This window comes from Limanda limanda, chromosome 13 (genome assembly GCF_963576545.1).
Source record: "Limanda limanda chromosome 13, fLimLim1.1, whole genome shotgun sequence".
Lineage (NCBI taxonomy): Eukaryota > Metazoa > Chordata > Actinopteri > Pleuronectiformes > Pleuronectidae > Limanda > Limanda limanda.
The window spans coordinates 18,021,858-18,045,733 of NC_083648.1; the positions used below are offsets into that span (position 1 = coordinate 18,021,858).

Sequence of the window (23,876 nt, forward strand, 5' to 3'; positions counted from 1 at the left end):
GGGGGCCTCCATGAAGCAGGAAAGATGCAGATGTCGCAGCATGCAGCAGCTGCTAATTGGTGTTTGCACCAATTGAAAATGTTGGGGGCAACTATTCCAGGGGTTGCCAAAGCAAAGACTGCAATATTTTGTAAGATAAGAATGATAGCAGGTCAGTCAGGCAGACATTCCAGTCCATACACACAGGTGTGGGCTGCAATGCATGTGATGTCATTCTTCTTTCAATCATGTAATCTAAATTAGCTATATAATGAAGGTAAATAGTGAATTAAATCCTCACCCTAGCTCACTGTGGGAACCTTTGTGAGTTGCCTTCACTGTGACTCCCACAAAATGTCTTACAGGCTGCAGGAGGACATGAGGAAGTGTTGCATGTGGTACAGAGAACTGACCCTTTACCAAAGAGGAAATCAAACTGTGAGATCATTTCTCATATTCGGTTTACTCAGATTTACATTTTTAAAACTCGTTAGGTGACTTCAATTGAACCATTTAAACTGAACCTAAACCAAACCAGGGGAAGTTATTACTTGTTCACTTTATTTTAAACTGAGCAAAATGTAATATAATATACAGTGTGAATGCAACAGAGAGAGGAAGAATTAATAAGAGGAAGGTCTGCTCTGAGCCTCATGAATGTGCTCTGTGTGAGTGACACGCAAAACATTGAATGACGCAGACTTTTTAAAAATATGTATGTGCAGGATTTTATGGCACATCAGACACATTATTGTTGCACAGACGCAAAGTTATTCAAATTCTCCTCCACTTCTCTGCTGTTTATGTTAAGGTTTGTGGTGGAATATCCTCTCAAGCTCTCTCTGAGTGAATCATATACCACATCCTGCATTCAAACTGTCAGGAAATAAACTAGCAGCAATCCCATCATCCTCGACTCTACTGTGCTTACTTCTCTTACAAAATGTGAGCATGTCAACACACTAAATTAACCTGCTGAATATCAACATATTAGCAACATCATTGTCAGCATGCTCCCCGAAAGTGAAGCCAAGTGCTCTGCGCAGACTCTGGCGTTCATATCTGGGATATTTGAGCTTCATTTCTTACAGTGGGAGGGTGTGGACAACGATCATCTATGTCTATATACAGAGTACTCTCTATGGAATAGATTCATCTTATGTATTATTATGTATTTGTATGTTGATGGGTTGTGATGTAAGTTGTCTGGAAGCTGGTGAAAAGAGAACTCAGCAGCAGCTGATGTCTTATGCAGAAGAGTTTACCGTAGACTTGATGCATCAAGGAGACCAGAAGTTGGAACAATATACAAACGCTAATAGAGTAACATGAGCAATTGTCACCAACAGGTCTGAAGATATCTCCCACAGCAACCCAGTATATCTCACTCTATTTCCGTCACCCATTCTAACAGCGCATCCATGAAAGCATACATACCAAAACTTTACGTCTAGCTGCTGAAGAAATAAGCAAAAGAGTTGGAGTTGGTGCCTCAGTGTGGGCATCTGAATTAGATATAAAAAGTCCATGAGGGTAGACACTACAATGTACTGCTACTTGCTCCTTTGTCTATAACCTGACCTTGGGTACTGCTTGCAGAGAAGGGAGTATCTGTGGAGTCAGTCTGGCTGTAGTCTCTTCTTGGTAAACAGATTTACTGTATGGGGATGGTCAAAAGTTCTCTCACAGGGTGGGGTTGATAAAAGAGTGGATCATGGAATCTGGTTTAGCTGCCTCTCACATGGGAAGATAGGGCGTTAGTCTGTGCAGAGTCATGCGTTTTCTTAGTGCCCTACTTATGGAGGTGCAGCTCTGTAAATTTGTAATTAAAACTTCAGGACATTTTGTTTCTATCCTCCTACCAGGTTTACACAGAAATCAGGCCCAGAATTACACCGAAGTGTACCGGGGTACATTACTGGAATTGCGGTGCATGGCCGTTCTAGATTTGAAAATATATTTCTGTATTTCCGCAATATACCCTAAATTTTGGCCTGAAAAGAAAGAAAACCAGAAAAATGTATTCCTTGCAATAACCCACAAAGCAAAATTATTTTGCCCCAGATTTGGCTGACACATGGAGTGATGGCACTGCCACATGTCAACCCCAGGTGGCCCGAATTTGTTGCGTGATATTTGGGCCATATTCACCATTTACCACATGGGCCACTTCAAGTTCACATCCAGATTACATCTTGCACCAAATGTTTGCCAAAAAACACTTGTGTGAGGATATTTGGACCACACTAGTTATTTTACAAGTGGGCAACTTTAGGATCACGTCCAATCCAGGGTCACAAGAAGGCCCGAAGTGATGCATCTGTGTATCATTGATATAACTCCATACATTCAAACATTTGTTTTGCTGTGAAGTATCAGTTGGTAGTATAGTTTTGAATATCTGATGGTTTTGATATTGTTATAGATGTATCCTCTTTTATGTAGTAAACCTGAAGTAGCTGATACGTGTATGGAACCATAAAACACGCTAAAAATAAACACAGTAAATATGACCATACAGGAATATCATTGGCTTTGTACTTTTATTGCCCTAACCAGACATTGAGTTATTATTCAGTTATTCAGACAAACTGACTCAGTTAAGAAGTTTTATCATCATCTCCACTTATTGTCTATTTAGTTCAGACTGATGCTAACAAAGTCCAAACTGTCAGACCTCATTTAGTGGAGCTCAGAGTTTCACCTGAGAGTTTAGCGAGGGACCGGTACAGTCGGCCGAGGTCTAAAAATAAACTGAATGACCTGATTAACAGAGATGTTTGTCAGGAGGTCGCGGATTTAGATGAGAACAGGATTTATATATACACGTGTCCATTTCTTCCAAAGTTAGAAAGATACACATAAATAATCAATTTAAAAGAAATGTCCTAGCGAACAGAGCAAAAATGAAAATAACCTCCACTTCCTCCCAGCTCACTTATTTCAGCTAACATCATTTACATGCACTCTCCTGATGGGTCAAGATCGAGGAGGCTTGACCGGCAACTTGGACGATAACAAAGAACAAACAGTTTGAATGAATGAAATCACCTCACAATAACAGGCCAGCAGGAGTTAGCATTGTTGAGAAGGTTAGAAGGTACTTGGTTTGAATCCGGGTTTGGCCGGGCTCTCTCTGTGTGGAGTTTGCATGTTCTCTACATATTTGTGTGGGTTTTTGTCTGTGTACCTCAGCTTCCTCCCACAGCCCAAAGACACGAAGACTGGAGATGAGTTATATCTGAAGACTCTAAATTGTCTGTACGTTTTAATATGAGAGTGAACTGAGGCTGCCTGCTCCTGTTTGCCAGATCTGGGCCACTGGTAAACCACAGAAACACCGCATGTCAAGGTTGGCGCCAAACACAAACACATCCAATTTGTCCGAGCAACTTTAGTGGCGGAAGTGGCCCATATCCGTTTCTGTGCAATTGCATTTGTATTTTCTTTCTTTCCATCTGCACAGTCGACTGAATTTTATTTAACTGCTGCTGGGAAAACGGTTATAATTATTCTTATTTTAAGATAAGTCATTACACTTCCACATTTTAAAATCATTAATACGTTATTTATGATTTTAATTTGTTCCTCTTTATATTTCCACATTAACCAGCGTTGGCAGATTTTTATGGAACTCCATATTTTACTTGGCACTGATGCAATCTCTTACAGGGAGAAGAGTTATTTTGGTAACCACTAAACATGATGACAGTCACACTGTGTTGATTGACAGCGTTTGGCGTTTTGTTACAAGGAGGTTTGTTTTCACTATTTATCCGTCATGTAGCAGGATTTTGCAAATAACGCTGACGTGACATTAGGGCATTTTGGTGAAAGGATGGGCCATGGGTTATGTCCCATGCAGGAAATACCAAAAACAGATTTTGTCACTTTATCAAAACCACATCACGAATAATATGCAAAGACTGAGTCGTAACGCTTGAAAAATTCATTCCGGTAAAGGGGCTTTCACTTCTCGTCTCTCAATGAGGAAATGAAACAAGGTGTCTGATGAGTTCTAAAGTTCTCACAGCAGAGGAGGATGTTCGAGAATCTCAGAGTTGAAAGTCAGATCAGAGCGAGATAGACAGTCAGAGCACTGCATTGGAGGAGTTCAGAGGTTTGGCGGTTTTCTAAAGGCCTGATTTTGTCTGAGACCATGCAGCTGCATATTTGTTTGACATCCATCCATCCATTATCTATACAGCTTATCCTTTGTGGGCTGTGGGGGCAGGGGGAAGCTGTGGCCAATCACAGCGGACATGTGGCGAGAAGCGGTGTGTACCCTGAGGTCGCCAACAGATCACCGGGCAACCATTCACACCTAGTTAATTTAGAGTCTACAATTACTCTTTCCTGCATGTGTTTGGATTGTGGGAGGAGGCGGAAGAACCTGGCGAAAACCCACAGACACAGAGAAAACATGGATCCTTTGTGCAATACCGAATTGTTTCAGCTGATTTATTCAGTGTATCCTTTGAATTAGGTCTAAATGCTCTGGATGCTTTTCAACACATCCGTCACTCTCTGCTCATAAAGAAGAGTTTAAAGCATAACCTTCACACAGAGGGAAAAATCTGTCTTTTGAATAAAAAGAAATAATGTGACTTTTATCATGAATTGTTTTTATCTTAGGACTAAAAATATCTCTGAATTCAGTAACTAAGGCTGAGCTTTAGACCCCGCTGACTTTGTTTACATGGATCCAAATTATTTTATTCTGAATAATGCATTAATTTGATTATGTTTACCTTAGTAGCTAATATATAATATTCCATTCATATTCACACTTGAACGGTCATATGTTGCTGTCGCCATATGCTGTGAAAGCTCCAATAGAATGTTACAATGTCATTCAGACATACATGTGTCTATATAATGCACATTGAATCTGAATAATCCACATTTTAATTAGATTAATCTGAGTACGTTATTCGGGTTGAATCAGAAAACACTGCTTACTCAAGAGTATTATTCTGGGTAATCCAACCGGTATGTGTTTTGTGTGCATACATGACCTTCAGCTTGGTGTATACTGGTGTGTCCTTCCCATGCACAGGTCGACTCCCTGAGTAAAGACAGTTAGTGCAGCAGAGTGAACCCAACGAGTGAACACGCTGATATTATCAAAATAGATTTTATTCTAGACCTTGAGATCTGAGTGATATTACAACAGTCAGATCAGGAGGCTGCAGACAGCAACCATGTGAGTGAGAGAGAAGAGTACAACGTAAGTGAGAGCAAAGACAACACAAAAAAAAAAAAAATGTAAATTGGTATTTACAGGTTCTGTGTTACACATCAACAATTAAATCCAAATTTTTTGTTCATTTTCAGTACATAGCTACAAATAAATCAGAATTACAAAAGTTTTGAGAAGTACAAAACCTGCAAGGGCTTTCCGACATAGCAAAGATAGAATTGACATTAGTACTTTCGGTAAGAAAAAAAAAAATAGCAAACACACTTGAATGCAGTGTAAAAAACGTATCATCTAAAAACTAACCGTTATAAAATACCATTCCACTGTCATAGACATCATTTGAAATAGTCTTTGTGTTACAGTCCAATCACTGCTGACTGTATTAAAGCAAACTTCAAGATATTCTTTAGCTTCAGTACAATGTTTTTGTTTCTAACAAGTAACATTCTAAAGAATGCGTCTGACGATGTATGTTTTGTGTATTTCGAGCCGTTTGACGTTTTCCATGGCTACGGGATGAGACCTGGAATGCCATGAAGTCGGCCGGGTAGGACCTAATCCCCGAGGAGTCAGACAGGACACTAGCTACCCTCGTTTCCCCGCTGTCGCTGCAACACTTTCAGCTGATTCGTCTTTAAGAGCATTACAAACATTAGATGCGTCCATGATGGCTTGAATAAACACATCTCCCTGTTTTCTCAATTTTTAGCCTAAAGTGCAGAGGAAGAAAAAAAATAGACCCTTTAAAAGGGGCTGTTCTTTTGTTTCGCTATGACTGTTTAATGGTATTTTATAAAAAAACAAAACCTCATGATCACGACCTCGGGTGATGCACAGCAACATCACATACTGTATTTCAAGCGTCTTCAAAAAGTTACTTTAAAATCCACCCTCAGCACACGGGTGGCATACAAAAGAATCCCGTGATAGCACAGATATATATATTTATATATATATATATTATATGCAGATACCATGTTACATCAAGTCATATGCTGCAAGTCTGCTTTTTAACAAGCACAGAACTGCCTCAAAACGGCAACTCTGAACACTACAAACAAAAGCACTGTCTATCTGTGCATAGGCCTGAACACAGCCCGTCTCCAGAATGTGTGTGTGTTTTTGTGTGTGTGTGTGTGTATATAGTAATGCTGGGCAAAAACTGCCTGACAACAGCAAACCAAGGACTGTAGTGTGTACTCGACACTGAGTATGAAAAGCTGCACACGTTACAGAGTGAGAGTGTGACGAAGACTCCAAGTTGACAACGAACACTCGACACGACAAACTTGTTTGAAATCCAGAGTCGTCAAATCGCTCACGTCATGTGAGCAAATGTTGAGTCGTGGTTTTTATGAAGGTGCGATCAAAAGATCCTGTGCCGCCAGAAGAAGTGATACTGCAGATGATGCTGTGTTGTTTTAATGACTAGGCAGAGGAAATGGGACACAACTAGACCAACTTATTCTGATTATCTTCCAGCACTGGATAGCAACAAGCTATTAACTGAAGAAACACGCACAATTATGACTAATAATTATTTCACGTCAGATGAATTCATGCCGTTATGGACTTGTTTTCCTGCATCTCTCTCCCTCCCTCTTTTTTTACACAGCCCAGAGACTAGACAGATGCCAGAAAATAAACCATTACTGTGTCACATTACCTCACTGATGACACGAAAAGCACGGCCATGTTTTTACGAGCTCTATTTCAATGATGTAAACCTCAAGCGGTCCACACATTCAGCACACTGTTAGAACATGATATCAACATGAAGTTACAGCCGCAGAGGTTTTGAATTCTTTAGAGATTCATATTAACCTGATGAATTAACACCTGAAAACCATTTTTGAGGATTAAAGTTGCAAAAACAAAGGACAGTTCACTGTTTGACAGACTGCTTGACACTTTGTAAAAACAGTCGGGAAAATTGTCAATGCTTTCGTCTTCGGAGCTTGACAGAGTGCCAGGAACGAGACGAGCGGATCGCCCAATGAACAGCTTCGAACACCCACTGTAAAGACATACCGCTCCCACACCCCAGCCCCTCCCTTCTCTCCCAACCCACTCGTCATATAAAACCTACAGAGATCAGTAAAATCCAAATTCAACACAACAGTGTCCACAGGACACCAGGCGCAGACATGTGCAATATGCACAGGCCAGCAGAAAACAAGCATCTTTATAAACCTGGTACAAAGGATCTAAAGAGCAAAGCAAGAAGAATCCTGGTGTTTTGGTTTGTGTACGATGGGTCCGACATGGTTATCCTCAGGGATCACACGTTTCTTCTTGTAAGTGTCCACAGAGACCTGTGCATAACAACTTTGTTTTGGTCCTTGTGTGTACATGATAAAGAGAGAGAGAGAGAGAGGCGGGGGGTGGGGCTGTAATGGCAGGCCATCGCATCTGATGGGACTACAGCAGTGTGCCGGACAGGCAGGGACAGTCAGTCAGTTTGGCTATGTACACATTCGTAGTCGGTCCACGGCTCCCCCCAGGCGAGTGTCATTTCCTCAGGTCCAATACACAAACCTGGAAAAACAGGAAGGAGGAGAGTTACACACAAAGGATACAAACTCCCCAACTTTTGGTGATGACGCCTGATGCTGGTGTTGATTGACAAATACACAGGATTTGCCTCCTGCCTGCTCTACCCAGGTGCCGGCCCTTGCCAGAATATTCTGGACAATTTCCTGTTGTTGTGTCTAACCCGAACAATCTCCTGCTGTGTTGTTTGTAAAAGGCAAAGTCCAGAAAATGCTCCACACCAAATGATTGTGTAGAATAAGAGTGGAATATCTAAACAACACCTTTGTCTTGTCCATAAATATAGAAATTGGACACTGATGCACATTCAGAAGCTTTATTGGACGAATTTCATTCATTTTTCCACAACAAATGTTCGGCTGAGTTGAAGACCGGATTTTGGACCAACAGCTTATTGACATTCAGATACTTGTTCTAAAACCACCTCAAAGTGTGTCTTAGCTATGAGCTATTGTGCTGCAGTGTGAACCGTGATGCAGGTTTTCTTTAAGGGCCCCTCTATACTATTCTCCTACCCTGGCTAGTTCTCAAGTACCTGCTGCCAACAGCATGTCAAAGAGTTTGTGCCAAAATTGACAATTACATTTTGAAATGATATCCCTCAGTGTTACTTGGCAAACAATGGAATGGCTTCAAAGTTGAATTTTGCAGAGGCATCTGTCCTCCAACTCAAGCAGAGACATCTGACTGATAAAGTGTCTTCAGTCCCCTCCCTGGTCACAGGCGTCCTGCCAAGCTGCTGTGCTTGCCTCACATTTTGATTTGATAAGCTTGGACGAGTCAAATCTCGTGTGACTGTTGATTTAGCCATCTGTGTGTGTTTCATTTTACTGAAACAAGGAAGCCCTGTGTCATGAGTCAACCGCTAAACTTCTCTGTACGAGTTTGGCCACACACCATCATCACAGTTTGTAGCGTCCATTTGCCTGAGTCAAACTTTGTATTCACAGATCTGACCTACAAAGATCATATTTCCGTAGGCAGGTGCTAGTGCTGTACACAGAGATACTAATGGCCGCTACGTGTGTGACGCAACTCACCGATCCGTCTGACGCGCTGGCTCCTACTTTATCCCCGGTGGCGTTCCAGCACACCTCGAAGATCCCTCCTGTTCCCCGGTAGCTGTGAACTAAAGAACCCGTCTGAGGAAACAAAAACACATGTGAGCAATTGCAAGCTTTTGTAAAGCCTTTTGTTTGGTAAAGCTTTAGAGCTGTATTAGTTTATCTGCTATGATTCCCCCACCTGAGTGTTCCAGATGTGGACACACTTGTCGAAAGAGCCGCTGGCGAGATGCCGGCCATCAGGGCTGAAGGCGACGCTGTAGACGGGCTCCTGGTGGCGGGTCAGCGTGTGGATACACACTCCGCGCTCCACGTCCCACAGACGCACTGTGGAGTCAAATGATGCGCTGGAGAGAGGTGAAGAGAAAGGGAAACTGAAGTGGGCTCTGTGTCGAGTGGAATGAAAATAAGGTGCCATGTAGCCAGTTGTAAAGTAAAGCATGTAAACAGGACATGAAAGCTACAAATAAATTAAAATGATATACGAGTCGCTTCATCACGGGAGAGTGATTAAATATAAATGATTGATTCACTGTTGTGTCGACTATCTCATAATTCAGAAAGAAAATCCACACAAGCAAATAAAAATTTTCGATATTGATATTACGGTATTAGAATTTTTTATGTGGTCCTAAAAGTATTAGAAATACTTAATTATCATTCATAAGATGACTTTATCAAACCCTAATGTATGAATAATAATATTAGCTTGAATTTATATAACTACTTTCAAGAGACCCGAGGACGCTTTACATGTGTCCGTGGAGACATAAGAAAAAACAAAGTAATTGGCACAAAACAGGACAGAAATAAACACCACTAATGGCCGGTTGGAGAATTAAACGGGTGGCGTTTGAGGAGTGTTTTCAAAAAATGTTTTTTATTGAGGCTTGACATTTAACTGTTTGCCCATAAGCTTTACTTTCAAACATAAACATAAATGCACATTTTGTCTGCATTGTCTGTAAAACAAAGGTTTTAATAACTGCAAAAATCAACACTGATTTTTACCAGTTGACTGAAACACTGATCAGGCTCTATTTAACAAAAGACAAATAAATCCAGGCAGAGACAATGTATGACTTCAGAGGTGTGTTTCATGATGCATTTGAAGTTTACTGAAGGTGGCTGCGTGCTTAAAGCAAGACTCTGGCTCCTGAGACGTCTCCTCAGATGAATCCAGGTCAAACTTAGTATGACAGTCCAAACCTACAAACTATATCAATCACAACCCTAAAACAATTGTCAGGTATTTTATTGATGAGGTATTTTATGGAACAGTACTTTGACTGATCTGATCAGAGGGCAGCAAATAAAAAGAAGGTATTGCATTTCCCACATGTTCTGCCCCCTGAAAAAAAGATAAAAGATTGGTGGCAAGGTTGCGTTGTTGTATTAACCACTCACCAGAGTGAGGCAGTAAAGAACCTGTTTTAACACAGAACACCTGAATTTATCAAGCAAAGAAAACGAGTTATTATTAGCTTCTTTTTTTCTTCTAAATTTAAGATTGTAGGATTTCATATTGTTGGTTTCATCTTGTATCTATAAACTATAAACAGAAAACTACCCTGTAACTGTTCAGTCAAATGACACAAGTAGAAGAAAAGTGAAACTGGTGCTCATCTGCTGCTGCTGTTGTTTTCTTACCTGGCCAACATGAGGTTCGCACTGGGGTTGTTGGTCCCGGGGCCTGTGGGGCTCCACTTGATTGTGTAGATTTCTTTATTGTGAGCCTGGAGGTCGTGTACACACGAGTCCTGTTTCATACTCCAGATCTGGGTGAGGTGATGATAAAGAAGCAACTGTTAAGTTTACAAAACGCTTTCCTTCAAACTATGTCTGATTGAGGCTGATTTCTAACTTTTCTCTGCCATTTGTGGACATTCACTTGTTGTGCATTGTGTGAACTGACCTTGAGCGTCATGTCATCAGAGCAGGAGGCCAGCAAGCTGCCAGTGGGATCCCACTTGATGGCGTTGACCTCATTCTGGCGCGAGTGAGAAGGGGGTAAGAAACAAAACACAGAGGTGTGGTGGTGAGGACAGGCCGCAGCTAATTTAGAAACATTATACAGTAGTTCCATGAATCCTGATAATTAACTTCTATAACTATGTCTCAAGTTGGACATGGTTTTACGAGTGAAAGCCAAGCACTATTTTAGAATAAAGTCAAAATATAGAGAAAAGTCGAACTTATTATGTTGTGTTTTTAATTTTCATATCAACAATAAACCAATTTTAGGATTAAAATTGAACTTTTAAGAAAACATGAGACAATATATGTTGGCAGGTCTTTACAAAATGACTTGTGTGGATGAATAAGTCAAATTGTTTTTCAGAATCAGTTTTATTTCAGCTCATAAACACTATGTGATAATCAGTTTAAAGAGATTTCACAAAACTGCAACTCTGGTCTTTCTTTTCATTTCCCCTCCTCATCACACACAGAACACTCATGTCTTACCGTGTGTCCCTGGAAGGTCTTGACAGGTCTGTCCTGACCCAGCTTACACACATGGATACACATGTCTGTGCTGCAGGAGGCAAACGTGTTGTTGCTCTGCCAGTCTACGTCCAGAGCAGGTGCTGTTGGGAGACAGAGACAGAGCTAAGGGCTGCAGCAGCGCTGACAAGTACAAGCAGGACACGAGAAAGCGCGACATGCGTATAGGATTGACTGAAAGAAGATTTCTTATGCCACAATTGATCTGTAACAATACTATAAGTGCAGGTCGTTGGTTTAAAACCTTAAAATACAATTTGTAAACACATTAGAGGGTCAGGTTTGTTACTGTCACACTCCAACAAGCTAAACATTGTCACAGAGAAAGAGCTGCTGTTCCCAATGTGTTCAGAATCGTGAATATGACAGAGGCAAAGGTATCAGTCACTATGTGTTGAAAGATTTGATGGCAGAAAAAAATAGAGCTGTGGCAGAAGGTCTGAAAACAGAAACCGTTGAATGAAAGTCTTGTTACTCACCAGAGTGGAAAGGAAACTGTTGCTTTGCCTCTCCCGTGTGTGCGTCCCAAATAATTGTGGTCTATGCGGGGGGAAGGATATTTGCATTATTTTTCATTACTTAAACACAGTTTACATTACCCACACACAATCATATATGTATATGTTTATAGACACACCTCAGGCCTTTTTATACCTGCAAGACAACTGCGCTTGAGTATTAATGTGCAGCCTATCCTGTTGGTGACATGTGGTGTTATTAGATTTTAGTACACTAGATGGCAATGTTGCACAATGTCCATGAATGTTTTTTTGTGGCAACTTCGAGAGAGATAGATCTCTGTTTGATGGAAATGCATCACACCTTACCATAACTGATGCGCATAGATCATTATTTGCTAACTCTGTCTGTAATTTTGTCTCTCTTCCATTATCGATTATTGTCTGGCTGAATTTTTCAGTGCTAACTTCAACCTAAAATCCACAGCGTCATTTCAGAATACAGCTCTCAAGTGAACATTAGCTATTTAAGACTTTTTCCAACTCTCTAATCCTCGAGAGCAAATACTGACCCAACATAATAGAATTTGAAATACCCATGAAAAGTTGCCTTTAACATCTTAGGAAAGTTGTATCTTGGAAAACCGTTCATCTTCGACAAGTGCTTTAGTAGACATAAAGAAAAAACACCAACCTATTAAACCATTACACATTTCTGTACAATTTCAACCCTCCAATGCAGCTGATCGACTAATATCCTATCCTAAATAAACCTGTGACCTCTCTGTGTAACGCCTTGTTTGACCTAAAGAAATTATAGAAAAGTACAGCCCCATGCAGACTGGACATATTTCTCTAAGGGAGGTGGAGGGGATTCAGTCAGTCATCTTTATTAGTTGCGACTTTTTCTGTGAACTACTCTTTCGTCTGTCCGTCTACCTTCCAAATTTACTATCAAATATACCCTTGTAGTGTCAGCTACAAGTTTGTATTGGTATTTCATGCGAGAGCCCTTTTTATAGCATATATTTGTTAATTTTTTGAAAATAATCTTACAGCTAAACATACGCAGAATCAACCATTAGCAGTTCTGGTTTGCAATTTACCCATGGATGACATTGATGAGTACCACTCAATTGCTTATGATACTGAAGAAAACTTAGGTTGAATTAAATAATTATCAGTTAAAATCAGAAGTGAATTATTCTATCATTTGTGGACGTTTATTCGTATTTGTATTGATGAAGATTGGATATAATATTATTCAAGGTTAGTGTACATGCCCTGGTATTTTCATGGTATTTCAATGCATATATGCCTGTTGTTGTTGCAGATGAGAATTGTACTGAAAACAACCAATAAATTCCAGTCAGGCATTTTGAAACGTCTGCATACAACTGGTAGTTGTCAACTACCAGTCTCCATAGCAGGTATTAGAGCGCAATATCAAGCTGAAGAAATCAAAATAAGCAGTCACTTCTTAGAACTAACCGCAGAAGAAAGCAACAGATAAGGAAGAGATGTATAAACCACAATCCACAGTGTCTGCAGCCAACCAACACAGACCACACTACATTGCTAGGCGACACATTTGCTGATGCTCTTCTCTGTAGAGACACTGAAACATTCAAGTAAGTCTGATGGTGCTCTTACTCTGTAAGGATTTACTCTGTAAATTAAGCGAAGTACGCAAAAGTACAAATACACAGAAACAATAGTAAATTTACATTATTTCCACCCCTGCATATATGAATCTTTGTCTGAAAATCAAAGATCATATTTTCTGCTGGAGGCAAAGATGAGTTAGTTGGGAAACGATGTGATCTTCATGACAACAGCGGCAACGTTCAAACCAGTAGGAAATGCTGCTTTCATGCTGTCTAAAGGAGGTTAAGATTAGATGGAAGTATTTCAGGGAGGGGGGTCCACGAGACAATAACAACATGACGTTTCAAGAAACTTTCATATTTTGGAAAAGCAGCACTGCTACCAAACCCAGGGGTACTCAACCAGCTTATTCAAAACCACAGTTAAAATCAACAGGCCTTACCTTGTCAACACCAGCACTGAGGATGAAGTTTCCTTTCTTATTCCACTTGAGTGCAAATATAGGACCTTTGTGTTGACCCAGAGTACTGGCCAGGTTACCTGAAAACATAAAAGAACCCAATGCTACTTAGAAAGAAAACAAAAACATTTGACCACACAATCATCGCTGTAATATATGCAAAGTCTTACCATCTTTTGTCCATATTCTAGCAAAGCCGTCATATGAACCTGTTGCTAGCAACGTTCCCTCACTCTGAAAGAGACAAAAAGGTTTTTTTATTCATCTGCAGTCAGTCGCATTTAATCTTTTTCACTTTAATTTGCATATTTTGGTTCAGAACTGTTCCATATTGCACAGATAAATTCCACCATCTATATTCATGAGGCTCTTCTGATTAATACATATTTTATGAAAGGTAAGATATTAGTGCTGATGTGGTGTTGTGCATTGACTTGCACTACTCAGGCTGAACAGCATAAAATGCCTGCTCCCCTGTGGGAGTGACTCTCGCCCATAGATCTGGTTAGAAGGAATGTCTTGAGCAGAAGAAGGGCCACAGGCATGCACACACGGCACTAGATTAGATTACTACAAATCTGCACTCAGTTGAGCAGACACACACAATCTTACTGTACTACACACACACACACACACACTCACATTCCAGTCTAGTGAGGTGACGTCCTTGTTGCTGGGTACATCCTGGCCCCCTTCCCGAATGCAGTGCCTCAGGACCAGCTGGGTGGATCCACCTGTGCTGTTCTCACTCAGGTTCCAGATCCGTGCCGTCGAGTCTCCGGACCTGACCGAGACAAAAAAAACAAAACATTTGGTCTTTGCAACCAGCAATGATATGTGTGTTTAATTGCATAGGGAGATAAGATCACAAGTGCTCACTTGAGAGGCATGTGGACAGACACACACATTCTAAAGCCAGGTGTCAACTGACATACAGCTGTGCACTTGTGATAGGATCTCTTCAGCGATATAGTGTGAGGTTTAAACAGGGCCAAACACAGTGGGGAGAAGTGGTAAGAGATGTAAATGCACGTTATCCTCTCGGGAGGAAACTTATTCGGTGAGATGATTTGTTTTGGACAGACATGTGCATTTAAACCACTAAGATCTGATGCAACATGCGTTTTTTATGATGTCATTGTTTTCAAGACACAAGACCAATGACATACATTGAAATTCACTTAAGAATTTTCTCAGAAGGAGAAATGCATGATGGCAGTTTCAGACAACGGTTGTTAAAGAAGCTGGTTACAAAGAGGTGGAGGAACGTGGCCGGTAAGTTTCAACCACACCAGCTGTAAAGATTGACCTGTCTAACAGTACAACGCCATTACAGGGTCACTAAGTCAATGTACTGTAGTTGACTTTATGGTCACTAAAACTCGAATTTCTCAGGATCTGAAGCAGATAAAAACTGTCGATAAAACAGTTGGCAGCGGAAAGTTGGAACGCTCAAAAAGACTTTGATTGTTAATCATTGCCTTTGTCCGGAAAACTGGACATGACTGGAAACCACAAGCCCTTCTGTCAACATACTCAACACAGGTTTATTGGTTTTCTTTTTTAAATGTCAATATATAATAGAGCAAAGTCAATGATTTTGTTTCAGACCCTTAGAAGTAAAAGGTTTTTCAGGAAGCCCTCAGGTTGTAAGCCATTAGGTTTTAGAATTTTTTTGTGGGTGGCGTCTTAATGTGTATAACAAGAACACAATAAAATGCTAAATGAGGTTTGGCCTGATCAGCTATAGAGTAAGTAGCGGTAACGAAGCCCTTGCTTCAAAATCAATGTATCAGGACAATTCTCTACAATACAGATAATTATGGTTTGCTGATATTGGATAAATGTGAATGAGACTATGTCTATGATGGTGTCTGGCTGTCACTGTTAAACTGCAGTTCCAAGGTGAAAATAATCAGAGATGGCATTTACTGTGTATTTCAGCAATTTGTCTTAAGAAACACCAAAGGGAAATAAGAATAAAACTTGATTTTCATCAGAGGGTTTTTTAAGTTAAACAACTCAATCTAATCTGGGTAAAAGGACTTTGATTAGGAATGCATTGATAACAAATAACAAACATTTCTTAAAATAATCGAATGCATTACATGTCTTAAGTGTCCTGGAGGAGCGACACTTTTCATGGCTATTTTTAACGCAGCATGAGAAACCATGTGAACTGTGAGGCATGACGTGTTGATACTGACCCAGAGGCCAGGAGGTCGTTGACTGGGTTCCAGGCACAGATGAACACTTCCGACTCGTGGCCCCTCAGGACCATGGCTTTACTCTGGGGGATCTCCACATCTTGATCAACCTCCATCATCTCTGAGTGGTGATCTACGGGAAGGAGTGAGACGCACAAACAAAACATTTATCCAAAGGTTTGTACAAGAGTAATCATAAACAACAGTGCCACTGTTCTGAAGACCAACGCATAATATTTGAACAAATTTAGGACTTTTTAAGGCTTAAAGTGAGAATATGAAAATATAGGGTTTTTAGTCCCCACGAAAACCTTAACGTAATGAATAACGTTTCCAGTTAAATGGTCTTAACTTTTTGAAATGAATAACCAACTTTCCCACGTTAATGCTTTGTAATCAGGAAAATATACTAACAAGCAAACTGGATTATTTTTTAACACAGTTGACATCATCTAATTTCCTAGGAAGCTTCAGTCCCACAGCAGCGCATTTACTTTGTCTAATGTTGTTAATCCAAACAGACTAGCGACGCTAGTGTTTCTTGAGGAGTCAAGTAAACAGTGCTGCACTGAGGGAATACCAGCCTGAACAGATGACAGCTGTGGCATTACAGTGCAGACTATGCTACTGTTGAAAGGCCAAGAGTGCATATTCAAAACATAGTGGGCCTGAGGTGGGCACTGAGTGTAACATAAGATTTATCAAGCCAATGTTAGATGCTATCAATTCATGCTATAAGCCTGTGAGTACCCCTCAGCAACATTTAATTCTGAGGCCCAGTGTATTATTGTGATTAAAACATGCTAAGAAAAGAAGTGAACCACTTGCTCATACATTCACTCACACACATTAACGAACTGGTTATAAAAAGGGGTTGGATTTAACTTTACGAAATAAAATGTGACTTACAATCTTTTATAGCATTTTAGTCTCAATTACACACAGGATCAGTTAAATTTTTTTCTCCATCATATAATATAATTTCATACATTATCTTTTTCAGTATTTTATAAATAAATCTGCCAACTTCCTGCTGCGGTATAATCCTACATTACATGATTTATATAACTGTCAGTGACAGACTATCCCAGACAGCTTGCATAGTTCCACATAAACTTTTATCGTTAATTCCAAAATAAAATCCTGCATAAGATCATCAAGACCATTTCTTCCCACCCAAACACAAGAAAACACAGATCTTTGCTAAGGAGCTGATTCAGAGGCAGAACAACCATGAGCTAGCTTACTTGCTAAGGCGTGGGATCCGTTTTCCTCCCCATTGGGGGCTCCCTCTCCGTTCTTCGTGCTTCCCTGGAGTCCTGTGCCGCTGCAACTGCCTGCTGCCGCCTGCTGCTGCTGGGCCAGCTTCTCCCTGTAGGCCTGCTGTCTGGTCTGCACAACATCTGGCATCACAGCATCGATCAGGGACAGCGACTCGATGGGCCGCCCGTCAAATAGGGTTCCGTCCTACACACAAAACATGCAGCTTTATATAACCAGACTTTGCTCATGTAAGAAGAGATTTATTGCTAATTGACATTATAAGTCAGCAAAGTAACATTTTGGCATACAGGCACACTTGAGTCAAAACATAATGATGATAGTGGACTTTTTCTTGCCAGTGTTTTGTAAATGACACTTATTAGTAGCTTATGGCGTAAAGATGATGCCTGACCTCATTGATGCTGACTTCAGCCTCCACATACTGCAGGCCCTTCTGGATGATGGAGATGAGGGCAGCAGGGGGCACCAGGGCTCCATTGATGTTGGACTGACTGATGTGGCTCTCTATGCCAAAGGTGAATGCCGAGTGGGAGAAGCCTGGTGGAAGCAGGATCATTTAGAAAGTAGAAACAAGGACTAAACTAACATCAGTGTGATAAGATTGTATTTAACGTGTACTTTGACTTTTGGGTGGGACATGTCCCAACTGTTTACACAGAGGAGGTGGGATTTATGACCTATATGGCAGCCAGCCACTAGGTGGCGATCAAAAAGCTTTGGCTGTACTTTTGGGGGGCAGTCGTGTCATCCATCTTTATATAAATATCAATGAGAAGAATGGATTTCAAGTTCAACACCAGGGATCACTAGTATAAAATATTTAATTTAAAATAATTGAATGTACTAAAGCTAGTGCAACTCACCCGACTCCTGCAGGTATCTGTAAACCAGGAAATTGACCTCATCACTGCTTATGCTCATTTTTAGTCCTGGTGATCAAACCATTGGGTCAGCACAGCATAGGAGCCTGTAAAAACAAAAAGAGCATGACGTGGTGTTACACATGACAGAAATTAGCTGAAAATAACTTTGAGTTGTATCTTCAGAGTATCTTCGTTACCTATGAGCATTCACATCTCACCGAAACATAACATTGATACTCCAAAGTAAGAGGACATGCAGTGGCATTGAGCCAGGTGAAAAAGAGAAGTGTAACACACACAGACTGAGGATGGTGTTACACTACAAGCCAACTCCCAAATTGGCACACATGATGAAAACAGAGAAGAGGAAGAGAGAATAAACGCGTCATCTAGCCTTACCTACATCTTTCAACTTCAGACTAGGGGAATAGAATAATGATAAATAATAGTAATAATATATTGTTTGTCTCTCTGTTTGGTGGATGCAGGAACCTCCTGGCTCTAGGCAGGGTAAGATTTTCCATTCATTAACCTACAACTGGGAATAATTACCTCGGCGGGATATTTGGGACCAAACATGTCTAGAACAGACCGGCTTTAAACCTCAGCAAAAACAGATTGTACAGCTCTCGTGTCCAGCCTCCACATTTATTCATGCAGAACCCGCACTGTTTGAACGGGACTGTGGAAATAAACAAGGGGTCTGGATGAGGGACAGAACCTCTACTGTTTCCATCGTGCCGGCCCACTGAAAAAGTCAACATGTCTCCTACCGCATCCCAGAGGCTGAAATCCAAGACCAACTAAACCAAGAGGCCTGGAATCTAATAGAAGCCCTTCAGCAATCCCCAACAAGGTGGTCACAAAGTCCTGAAGGCGAATGTTTCCCACAGCGAAGCACAACCAGCAGAATACAGCACATGGCTCGGAACAACCAGAAAATCTTACATAGCAACAGTAAATGACAAAACACAACCTGGCTTCAACAACCATGTTTGCTATTGTTAAGGTGCACCCTAATCATGTTGATATAACACTCGGGCTTATCTAATGCTAGACCGCTTTCATAGGGTGCCAGCAAAATGTCATAACCATGCAAGTGACGCAGCAGCGGTGGACAGGGTCAGAGCTTACTCACACGAATAGTTCGACCAATTCATCATGCTGACATCTCGTCCGATACGTTTGAATGTTTTATGAACCTCGACACTGATCGTTAGCTCTATCGAGAACACTGACACACAATTATTGACACATAATTCATTTATTCAGAAAAGACAAACAGCTTATTTCTCCAAGGGAGTATTTTAGCTGCTAACTCGACTCAGGAGGAACATGACCCGTCCTCACCTCACGGACTGAATCTTGTCAAGTTACATTATTTCCAGCTGTAGGCGTGACAAGATAGGATTGGACAGCCTCATTAGCAGCTCGCTCGGCCGAAGATGGGTTTAAACAACGAGCCATTTCAGGGTCCCTCGGTTAACATTAAAGATTACGGTGTCATGTTTTAAAGTGGATCAAACAAAAGCCTCAACCTCCAGATTCACAGCTGCAAATCACACACACTGAAGGATATATGGTGGATATCTGTTCAAACTATTACTTCAGACCCACACAGTGATGGAGTTTAAACATGTCAGGGGTCTATATCAATGGGTATGTGAATATGGGTCTGACAGCCCTGGTTTAGTAGGTTGGCTTCATTTTAGTGAATGGCCCACAGAGGAGAGAGAGAGCACATGTGGGCGATCAGGAGAGGGAGCATGCAGGTGGACAGGCGCTAATTTACATGTAATGCAGCGTAGTTCTCCACACTGCTGACTGGAGTCTCTGCTGACAGCGAGACGCAGAGAAGCAGGGTGACAGCTCTCTGCATGAAAGCGTATTCCAGTGTTAAACTCACTGACATAAACCAGTCACACATTACCAGACATCCAGTAATTTGAACTGTGCCAAAGTAGGACTCATGCTGAGTGTTGACCAAGTTATACGCACACAGGAACAGCTGCGGACAGCACTGACGCATAACTGTTCTTATACGAGTATCACACAGAGCTGTGCACAACCTCAAAATTCATAGAGCAGGCATGATGTTTCTAACACATCCTCAGCAAGTTATACCGATGGACCTCGAGTTACAACCAAACAAATCTAATCCGTTTATACAGGTGTACATCGCGACGTATAGGTAAATCAAATGTATAGACAAAGAAGTCCACTGAAGACACTCCCACACTATGGACCTGGGTATGTTGTTTATCTTTATCTTCACCTGAGGCCACAACAAGAATGTCTCCAACACTTCAGCTCAGTGTTTAAACAAAATGACAAGATATCCATTACACTAACATGTCGACAGATGTAGTGGTAACCTATCACCCCTCTTGCTTACAGGAACACTTTTGTAAACAAGTGGGATGTTTATTTTTTGAGACATGCTTAAGACTGATGGTTTTGTGTGAGGCATTTGTGTAAACCATTCTCCCACGCGTTGAATATAAACCTAAATTCCCTTCTGAACCTGATCCCTGACACTGTGTCACAATGAAGTGATCCTCCAAGTGTCAATATGCCGCCATTGAAAGAGGCAAAACTGTAAATGCAACAAAATGCTACAAAACTTGGATATGTATCAGTGACTGCAAAATCTTCAGCTATTGACCTTATACTGAATATGACATTATTTTGATTATGACGTTTACTTAATTGCTAATAGAATATTCAATTCAAATTCCAGTTTATTTGTTACAGAGCATAGTCTGATTATGATGACCAGATCAACATTGTTTACCAATGCATGGCATGCATCATCAAGCAAGGGGAATGACTTAATATTGAAGTCCCAAAAAGCTGTGAAAGGTCCAATAGGAGATTATAATGTGATTAGGATGCATACATGTGTACATACTGTTATTATGCTGATGTTCGGAGTTACACGTGGCATCTATTGCACTTCTGTCACTCCTGGGAGAGGGATCCCTCACATGTGACTCTCTCTGAGGTTTCTAGGTTTTCCCCCTGTTTGTTAAGCCCTATGAGACAAATTGTGTTTGTGAATATGGGCTATACGAATAACATTTGATTGACTGAATATTGGTGTTTAGTGAGGTTCCCTACCCATGTGATCACAACGTCTTCCAAAGGCGTATCATAGCTCCCTTGTCCTCAGCAAGAACTTGCAGAACCTGCAGAACCTGAGAAACACGGGAGAGAAAATGAATGAATTTCCTCCGACACATGCATTAAACTGAAGAAACATCAAAGGTGGACATCATATCTATAGATTACAGTATTCCTCTCTCTCTGGACTGAAACCACATACTCACAAATGTAACGAGAATAATAAAATATTCTGCATGTAGAATAACTTGGCAAACAAGAAACAGAAATGATCTGCTTGGGATGCTTTTCCCACTTCGGACCATTTCCCAACACATACTGTGGTTTTGCTCCTATTTTTTCCAATAGAAAAATATACACTTTCACATGCAAGAACAGCAGGCCTTGCCAAGTAGTCATGGGAGACGGTATCTGTCTATCAACACTGAGGGAGATTGCCCCAATTAGAGGGGACATTTAAGCAGCAATGTGTCAGTGGGTGAGAAGGCGGCACAGACAAAGTGTTATTGCACGAAGGGGCGTGTCACAAAAACAATGCGAGAAACTGGGTCAGCAAAAAAATAAAAAGAAGCCAACCCAGTCTGAAGATATTGTAGCAGTGCATGATTGAACCATCCCTGAAGGGCTGCAGTCAGAGGTGAAGTGCGTTTCCTTGTTGTATTGTATAAAGAGAATAAAACACACACCTGCCACTGTCAGTTTAACTTATTGAAAAGGTGTATGATTAAGGAGGTGATCGCTAACTGCAGCGCACTTGTGCTGATGGATCACACACACACTGGTGCCAAGGATCGCAGCGTTTTGGCTTGTGTCGTCATTGGCGGTCTACGACCTCGGACAGATATAGTGCATGTTAATTCCAAAGCAAGGTATCTCCCCATGCTAATCTTCCGGTAGCTAAATTAGCAAGATAGCACGGTAAGCTACCAGGGAAACACGTTGCCCATCCCCCCACACGCCGGGGCCAGTGGACCTCAGTGAGCCCGCTGACCCTCCCGCTGCTGGAGGAAGGCAGACCTGTGGCTCACGTTGTGCTAATGGAGGAGTCAAAGTGCGCTTTAATACCGTAATACAAGCCCGAATCAAACACCCCCTTCTTATATGAATGCACACATGCTCCATATATTAAGTGTAGCAAAGGCTCCATTCAACGCATTGCCATTACAGTGTACTGCTGGCTGAGGATTGCCCACATGTCATGGGTCAGAGAGTGGATGTGCGCGGGGACCTGGGAACAGGCTTTGTCGGCCACCGTAACTTATTCGAGGCGCCTGTCAAGTGAACGCGTTTTTCTCTTTTTGTTTACCTCGCTAACTTGTGTGATTGGCTTCCTCTGCTCTCCAGCCCATTCATGTGCTTAATGCCACAAGCTAGCTAGTGTTAGCTCCTCCCGGCTAGCATTAGTTGTGTAGCCGTCACCTCGCATGCCACTCGGGCACAGAGATTCCGTCCGACTGAACTGAGTTAGCTACCAAGCTAATGTGCTGCACCCCACGTGTGTTAGCAGACGTACTTATTACTCACAACATATCCGTAAAACGTTGTTAGCTCATTTTAAATAGCATCTTTGACGAGGTCGTAAACCCGTCGCTGCCACTCTACACCCCACTCAAAAGAACCAGCGAGCTAGCTAGCTAGTTAGCACTAGCATGCTATGCTAATGACAGTGTTGCTGTAATCTCGTACCTACTTGGATAAAACTGTTCGCCTGGCGATATCTTCCGCAGATCGTGTGTTCACATCAGACCATGCTATGTGTTCGGATCACTTAGTTTTCGCACATACAGTGAAACTATCGCCGGGTTATGATATTGAAGCTAACGCCAGGCGGTGAGGAGCCAGCTACGGCTTCACATATTCGACACAGTGGGGGTGACCCGACATGCGGAAATGAGCCGCCTGTAACCACTGTTATTTCAAAGCGCCACTCGCCCAGGCTCAATATAATGATTAACCCGTGACGACTGAGGAGGAGGAGGAGGCAGCCATCATCGTGTCCCCCCTACCGACCACGGCACAGTGAGCTGGGCCACCTCGAGCCCGGCAACACCCTCGTCCCGCCGAGCAGCCCCGGGACACAGGACTAACCTATTCTCCAGACACGATCAGAAACCCAGCCCGTCCTGCTTCCCTCCTGCGGTTCACAACCCTCCGTCCTCCTGCGACGATCGGATCCCAGCCGCTGCTCCGTCACACCAGCTCGGGGACGTGTTTCTCCACTGGAACCGACCCATGAGATGGAAAAAGACAAAGCTAGAACACACACACACACACCGAGGCCTCCTTCTGGAAGTTTGTCCCACAGCCAAGCACCAGTCATAACAAGAGCTCGCCCATCCCCCACTACACCTCCTTTCCGCCTGTCTGGTCACCACTAGCTCTGGATTAATGACACCCCCCCCCTCCTCTGCTCAGTCATTCAGACTGGGAAAGTCAACAACAAGCTTACATCATCAGTACAATCTGTGTTGTACACTGATTCTGTTTTATACAGCTCTATACGTAACACACTGGATTATTCATTTCCTCCCTCGTTGTCGACTCCCCCAGCTTCCAGTTCAGTGGCTGC

The 23,876-nt window shown here is 41.8% G+C and overlaps 1 protein-coding gene across 5 annotated transcripts; it reads right to left on the minus strand.

Moving 5' to 3' along the window:
- Nucleotides 1-5,100: 5,100 nt before the first annotated feature.
- Nucleotides 5,101-23,600, minus strand: tbl1xr1b (TBL1X/Y related 1b). 5 transcript variants are annotated; one of them, XM_061085002.1, is made up of 17 exons: nt 23,396-23,600; nt 21,305-21,381; nt 21,096-21,219; nt 18,185-18,288; nt 17,713-17,858; nt 17,285-17,504; nt 16,038-16,170; nt 14,473-14,614; nt 14,001-14,064; nt 13,813-13,910; nt 11,784-11,844; nt 11,266-11,387; nt 10,715-10,789; nt 10,450-10,577; nt 8,981-9,146; nt 8,776-8,877; nt 5,101-7,720 (listed from the first exon to the last, which is right to left on the minus strand). In XM_061085002.1, the coding sequence occupies exons 4-17, from the start codon at nt 18,240-18,242 to the stop codon at nt 7,694-7,696; spliced, it is 1,542 nt and encodes a 513-aa protein (XP_060940985.1). In that variant the 5' UTR covers nt 18,243-18,288; nt 21,096-21,219; nt 21,305-21,381; nt 23,396-23,600; the 3' UTR covers nt 5,101-7,693. The 5 variants fall into 5 exon arrangements, with proteins under 5 accessions (XP_060940985.1, XP_060940983.1, XP_060940984.1 ...); XM_061085000.1 differs by lacking the exon at nt 23,396-23,600 and adding an exon at nt 22,998-23,162; XM_061085001.1 differs by lacking the exon at nt 23,396-23,600 and adding an exon at nt 22,994-23,162.
- Nucleotides 23,601-23,876: the final 276 nt, after the last annotated feature.